This window comes from Strigops habroptila, chromosome 23 (genome assembly GCF_004027225.2).
Source record: "Strigops habroptila isolate Jane chromosome 23, bStrHab1.2.pri, whole genome shotgun sequence".
NCBI classification, from domain to species: domain Eukaryota; kingdom Metazoa; phylum Chordata; class Aves; order Psittaciformes; family Psittacidae; genus Strigops; species Strigops habroptila.
The window spans coordinates 2,341,940-2,348,940 of NC_044299.2; the positions used below are offsets into that span (position 1 = coordinate 2,341,940).

Sequence of the window (7,001 nt, forward strand, 5' to 3'; positions counted from 1 at the left end):
CTACCGGGTTGTTCTGACCACGCGCATGGCTGTGCTGTACCTGCTCCCAGCGCCGCACACCCCTGCCCCAGGAATGATGATGGTTCCCGGGCTGCACTGCTCCACACCGGCACACACCACGTTCCCCAGGTTGCCCATGCCGGTGGCACACTGCACCCCATCCGCGCCAGAGATGACCTCTCGCCCCACGCAGCTGACCACGCTCCTGGCCCCAAAGCCAGCCCCTACCCTGGGCAGACAATCCACGCTCCGGGTGCTAAAGCCGGCACCGGTGACGCCGAAGGAGGAGACCACCCCTAACCCCGGCCCGGCCCCTCCTGTCTTGACAGCGCATTTGCCTCCGATTCCAGATAGAGATCGACACTCCCCGACGGTGCCACCACCGCTGACCACGGCTACAGGAGAGAAACAGGCTCAGTCAATCCCTGAGCAGGTAAAACTCATCTTATAAGGAAACTTATAAACTTAAAAGATTTGTAAGGAAATCAAGGGAGTGCTTCATTAGCTTACCTACACTCACAGGGTTGCCGGTGCATATCCTGTTAAGAAAAGAAATCTCTCAAATATGTGTTTAGGGAAATATTCCTCATACACACAAGCAAACAGAGGCGATGCCCAGCCATTGATTCCTTAGAAACCTTGCAGGTACTTCAGGCTGGATGTGGTTCTGGGCAACCTGGTCTAGGTGAAGATGTCCCTGCTCATTGTAGGGTGGTTGGACTAGACGAACTTTGAGGGTCCCTTCCAACCCAAACCAACCTATGGTTCTATGATTCAGCTTTTCTGTGCACCCAGGTGTGAGGTGCTGGTCCAATTACCCACCAAATCACTGCAGGGTTAGACCCCCAAATCCCATGGACATCTTAATATCCCATCCTTCTTTTGCACCACAAGCAAGCAGGGCATCTGACTGCAAGCACGCTTGGGTGTGCTGCGATCCAGCTGCTTTGGGAGGATGAGGAGGAAACAGGGGCAATGCTCCCTTCTATACCCATGGGGAGAAAAAGGGATGATGCTCCCCTCTGCACCCATGGGGACCTGCCTCCACCCAGCATTTCTCATTGCCCCCCTCTCGTCCTGTTGGGTTTTGCCAGCTATTGATACAAGGTGCAGCCAGGGATCCTCCTACCTGCTTTCCTCTCCTTCCAGCAGTGTCCTGTAAGTGGCAATCTCAATGTCCAGGGCCAGCTTGACGTTCAGCAGCTCCTGGTAGTCTTTCAGTAAGCATGCCATCTTGTCCTTGGCTTGCTGCAGTGCAGTCTGCAGGTCTATCAGCTTCTGCCGGGCATCTTTGAGGGCGCAGTCACCCCGCTGCTCAGCATCACAGATGGCCGTCTGCAAAGCTGCGATCTGTGGACAGTAACAGGCAAGAGGGTGGCCAATGGTGATATTAAGAGGCTCCACAGGGTTGCTCATGTACCCCCTTGTTTCTCAGCTAGAGACTGACAGAGAGCCTAGATTTAGGTTGGACACATGTTATGGGCAAGCTATTTAGGGTGAAATAGCAGTAGCAGTGGCAGTGTTCAAGGCCAGGTTGGACGGGGCTTGGAGAAACCCGGTTAGTGTGACGTGTCCCTGCCTGTGGAACTAGATGAGCTTAAGTTCCTTTCCGACACAAACCATTCTATGATTCTATGAAGGGGAGGGGATCTGTTGGATACATCCTAGCAGGAGGCATACAGCAATCACTGTTTCTGTTAGAGCAAAACCAACTGGATTCTGCTTATTTGCTAAGTCGGAAAGAAATCTACTTCTTTGTGTATCAACAGCAGAAGAGAACCTACAACCTACAAATTCAGGCTTAAGCTGGGAAGGGGGAGTTCTTTACAGCTCAGCAAGGTGGGAGCTGGTGAGGGCAAAGCCCTTCGCACACCCTACTGCCCATGCAGCATTCAGCGCTTTGTCCTACCTGTTTCTTCATGTTGTCCGACTCGCACTGCAGCTTCTGGATCATCCGGTTCAGCTCAGCTATCTCGCTCTGGTTGTTCCTCAGGTCGTCACAGAACTTGCCCCTGCTGCTGTGGAGCTCCTCCAGCTCCACATGGGAAGAGGATGACGTTAGTGTGCCCAAATCACCCCTTCCAGGGAAGGTGGAGGTGCCCCCGAGCTGCACTGAAGTCTGGGTGCATGTGCTGGGAAGCACCCAGACATGACCTCAGCCCAGACAAGGCGACAGTCCCAGGTTGGTCCTGTGCATTTACCCTTGGGGAAGGGTCTGCTGTTCCTGATGGGTGTGCACAGAGGAGGCCTCTCTGAAGCAACACTGTGTCCTGCTGTGGTCTGGTTTTACGGGGAAGCCTCAAACCACAGTTTTAAGACTGGTGTTTTTTTTCGACTTGACCTTCTTTAGCCACTATAGTGCATGAACACTGAGGGTGGGTTTAAGTTGTGTCATAGAGGACAGAAATGGTCCTCAGAGTTTTGTTGGCCAAGAGATTTTGTTGCCCTCGGTGCTGGTGGTGTGAATACTCACTCTTGTTTGGTAGAAAGCCTCCACTTCAGCCTTGCTCTTCTGGGCAATCTCCTCATAGCAGCACTCAACACTCTTGATGATGCCCTCCATGTCCAGGTCCCGGCTGTTGTCCATTTGCACGATGACAGAGGTGTCACACAGTTGGCAATCCACCTGAGCTCTCTCCTGCAAGACCCACTGCATGTCAGTCCCCTTCCCTCAACCAGCCCAAGCCAGGCATGCAGGGACCCCTGGCAAAGGGCGGTCTGCTGAGAAGGTGGAAGGTTGGGGGAAGTTGTCCCATTAAAGCCCAAATAGAGCACTGGGTTCCCAACGAGGGCGTTGGGTTCTCTGGGTGGATGACTGGCTTCCAGCAAGAGCTGGCAGCTGGGACCTGTCTTGGTGGCACAATATGGGATTGCTGCATGCATTCCCCAAGGAAGGGTGGGGAATCCTGGTGGGGCAACTTGCGTCATTGCAATTTGGCATTTCTGGCTGTGTCAGCAGTTTTCTGGGGTGTGAAGCCCTCAGGGGCAGATGCTTTGGACCCCTTTGCCTAGGGGCTGCTGGGAGGTGTTTGCCTGGAAAAGGTGCAAATGCAAAGTGTCCCCTGTGTGTTTTGTTATAAATCTCCTACATTTTAGACAAAAGTGTTACTTTCACCAAAATATTTTGACTAATGTAGCTTAAAAGGGGAAGATATGGGTTTTGAAGAGTGAGATGTTTCCATGGTTCCCAGGGATGCTTTGGATTAGAATTTGAGGGGCTTTTTCATGCAAAAGATCACTCCCTTTGCAGCCAGCAATACAGGAGATAATCAAGGACAACCTTTGCCTTCCAAAAGTGTATGCAATAGAGTTATCAAATATGTATAAAAAGACATAGATTTGGGGGATGCAATTCCAGGATTTTCAGAAAAAGCCCCTTTCTCTGCTTTAGTTTTGGTGTGGGAGCTCAGGGGGCAGCAGATGATGCCTCGTCCCCAGGGCAGCACGCAGGGAGCCAGGAGCTCTTACCTCGGCATAGATGCACTTCAGGAATTCCAGCTGCTGCCGCAGGAGGCCCACTCTCACCTCCAGCTCCTCCTTGGTCAGGTAGAGACAGTCCACATCCTGGAGAGACACCATGCGTGCAGTGAACAGAGGTGAAGAAACAAGGGCTTTTTGTTAGGTTTGGAGGAAAACTCACTCTTCCCAGCCCTTAAGACTATCTGTTTTGTGTTGTATGTATTCACAACCTGACAGGGGTTCTCCAGATTCACCGGGTTGCCTCAGCTGTGGGGCTACCTCATGAGGACTCAGGCGGCGTCATGGTCAAGGTGTCCCCATTTGTCTCCCTGGCCCCACACTCAGGTTTTGCCCACACTCCTGCTGCTCTTGGCTGGTCCCACCGGGGTTGTCCCTTGTGTCACTCACCTTCTTGAGGACCACAAACTCATTCTCCGCAGCCGTGCGCTTGTTGATCTCATCTTCATATCTGCAGGAGGAGGAAAGGAGAAGGGTGGGATGATGAGTCCCGTCCCCGTCACCCAAGCAGCCAATGCAGAACATGGGAAGCGTGGTTAAAACCAGAGCCTCTCCCTGTTGCTTTGTACCTCCCTTTTGGTTTTTGCTTTGTTGCTGTTTGTTCCCCACTAGGCTTTGTTCAGCAGTTTTAACCAGCCCATGCCAGCAGTGCTGCTGGCTGGAGTGAGAGGGCAGTAAATCGGGCCAAACCACCGCAAATGCAAAACTGTGCCTCGGCTGAAGGCTGGGACTGCTTCTTCTGGCCCTGCTGCTTTGTGTGATGTTTTTCTGATGCATGCAGGACTCTGCTCTGAGTGTTTATGAGAAGACTGTGGCCAAAATGCCCCAGGGGAGGTCAGGAGCTTGAGCAACCTTTGAAACTCCCAGGTGCAATGGGGAGAAAAGTCCAGGCATAATGACCAAGTTAATTGGGACCTAGAAGAACTTTCACAACATGATTCTATGAGTCTGACCTCCTTGGTGGTGGCTCAGAGAGAAAAAACATCTGAGATGCTCAACTGTAAGATCTCTGGAGAAAAGACTCCCCTTTTACCCTGTGCTGTGTACAACCAACCACTGAGTGTCCTGGCTTGTGGCTTAGCAGAGCACATGGGGAGCTATTAAGGAGTATCTGCAGCTTAGATTAAAGAGCCAATTCCCACATTCCCTCTGGGAAGAGAGAATGAAACCCAATGGAGACTATGTGGATAAAGCGTGGGGTGGAAACAAATAGGCTGAGGGTTTTGTGGGAACGGGGACATGAGATCTGGGGGAGCCACAGGCACTGATGGTGAGGGAGATTTGATATGGCAAACCATAGCGGTGTGCAGGAGCAATAGGGAGAGCAAAAGTGGTTCCCTGTCCCTCTTCCTGAGGAAAAACTGTGGTTGAAGAGCTCTCCCAGTCCTTTAGCAGCGTTTGAGGTGCAGCAGTGGGACCCCAGTACTGGAAACCAGCCCACTACTGGTGTGCCCAGCCCTGCTCCCCTCACTGTGCACCACTTCTTGCACTCATCCAGTACAATTGCATTGGTCCCACCCTCAGGAACAGCAGCAAACACTGGGGTCTGCAGCTTCTCCCTGTGTACTTACTTGCACTTGAACTCTTGAACCAGGTCCCTGAGGCAGCGCTCCTCATTTTCCAGCCTCTCCCGCTCCCCCAGCACACACTCCAGCTGCTTCCTCAGGTTGCAGATGAAGTTCTCGAACACGGGCTCCAGGTTTCTCCTGGTAGCTGGGAGGACATACTGCTGCAGCAGCTCCCACTTGGTGGTCAGCACCTTGTTCTGCTGCTCCAGGAGCCGGACCTGTGGAAGCAAGAGATGTGCGAGTCATGCAACGCTCTCATGTTTCAGGCAAAGGTGCTTTGGGTGTCTCCACTTCCTAAAGGAAAAAGTAAAACTAAAATCAGCAATGCAAATGGTTAAGTGCTGGTTTCTCAGCAGCCTGAGACCAGCATCTTCTGGTCCCACCCAGGACTCGTATCACAGGCTGAGCAGTGTTGATTCATTTGCTCTGTGTTGAGGTCAATCATCTTTTGACCAAAGCTCAGCTCAGCCAAACACCACCCTGGGACAACTGGCTGGTGGAGGATCCACTGCCTGCCCTGATGGGTGAGTACGATAATGATCCTTGAGCAGCACTAAAAGCTCCATCCAGGATCTCATTTGAATGTATCTGATTTAAACTCTAACCACGGATATTTATCATGCTTTTCACTTCTAGATTAAAGAGCTCTCTAGTACCTGAGAACCTTTATGGATCATGAATAAGTCATTTTCAAATGGGAGGAACAGGAGTTGCTCCTCTTACGGGGGTTTGGTTTTTCCAGCTGCAGAACAACTCTCAAGGAAAATGAAGATCAAGACAGAGTAAAGGTTTCTCTGATATTTGAAAAATCATTTCCTATAACACATCTTTAAACAGCAATGAAACCCCCTGGGCTTAGCTAAGAAAACAACAATAGATTACATCTTTTTAGGAAATCACCAAATCATTTCATTCACAGAGTGGAGGGACAGAGAAGTTAAAAATGTTCTCATTTTAGCTAGAAAACTATCTTTTTCTATTCATTTTAGCTGGACATCTATCCTTTTACATCTCCTTGATGAAGCACAAACTACTTTAAAAATACGAAAGTCCTTTGGAGTTTATAGAGGTGTGATAACAATGTCAGATTATACATTTGGAATACAACTTCCCATTTCGCCTTATTACTTTTCCACGTCTCTGTCCGTTCTCTCACAGGTTTTGATTTACAATATCCCTGGAGCTGCTTCTGATTTAGCTATTTAGCAGATTGGTGACCACCAGAAGGTAAAATACTGCTGTGGTTGCCTCGGTGCAAGGCTTAAATCCAAACAGTCTCCACGTCAGGACCACCATGGTCTATCAGAAATGTTTACAGCACCAGGAGAAATATCTCCCGACGTTGTCTCTCTAGAGACAATCCATCCATCTAAAGACAAAGAGCCTGCACGAAGGGAAACTGGGTCTCACCTTGTCAATGAAGCAGGCGAACTGGTTGTTGAGGTTCTTGATCTGCTCTTTCTCATGGGTCCGCACTTGGCACTCCTCAGGGTCGACCCCCACGCACAGGGGCTTGAGGAGCTCCGGGTGGACACTGACGCCCCGAATCCCTTCAGATCTCCCTCCGCCGAGGCTGATGCTGCCACCGTAGCCTCCGATAGCCACGCCGTCCCCGAGACCTCTGTAGCTGCCCAGGCCCCCGTAGCTTCCGCAGTTACCAAACCCCACGACCGTGCCCATGCCAAAGCGGCCTCCGCCGTAAGCAACACCGCAACGTCCAACGCCGGCGCCGCCGTAGACCCCACTGCGGCAGCTCCCGCCGAAGGAAATCCTTTGGCCTCTGCCCAGGTCGCAGACGCTGCGGCTGCTGAAGCCCCCGATCCCACATCTCCGTCCCACCGGCTGGCACACAGAGGCTGAGCTGCTGTTGGCCCTGCCAAGGCCGCAGACAGCGGATGCGGAGGAAAAGCCCCGTCTTCCCAGGAGAGAGCTGGAGGTGTAGCACTGTCGACTCAT

At 51.6% G+C, this 7,001-nt stretch overlaps 1 protein-coding gene across 1 annotated transcript; it reads right to left on the minus strand.

Moving 5' to 3' along the window:
- LOC115618690 (keratin, type II cytoskeletal 4-like) lies at positions 1-7,001 on the minus strand. Its single transcript, XM_030510492.1, has 9 exons — positions 6,456-7,001; positions 5,049-5,263; positions 3,868-3,928; positions 3,469-3,564; positions 2,474-2,638; positions 1,910-2,035; positions 1,130-1,350; positions 511-539; positions 1-395 (listed from the first exon to the last, which is right to left on the minus strand). Exons 1-9 carry the CDS (start codon positions 6,999-7,001, stop codon positions 1-3), a joined length of 1,854 nt encoding a protein of 617 aa, XP_030366352.1.

Excerpts from the sequence above, each read along its gene's own strand:
- LOC115618690 (XM_030510492.1), bottom strand. The coding sequence starts at position 7,001 with ATGAGTCGACAGTGCTACACCTCCAGCTCTCTCCTGGGAAGACGGGGC. Across the intron at positions 1,351-1,909 it reads CGGACAACATGAAGAAACAG|ATCGCAGCTTTGCAGACGGC; the intron begins GTAGGACAAAGC and ends TACTGTCCACAG. Across the intron at positions 396-510 it reads CGGCAACCCTGTGAGTGTAG|CCGTGGTCAGCGGTGGTGGC; the intron begins GTAAGCTAATGA and ends TCTCTCCTGTAG.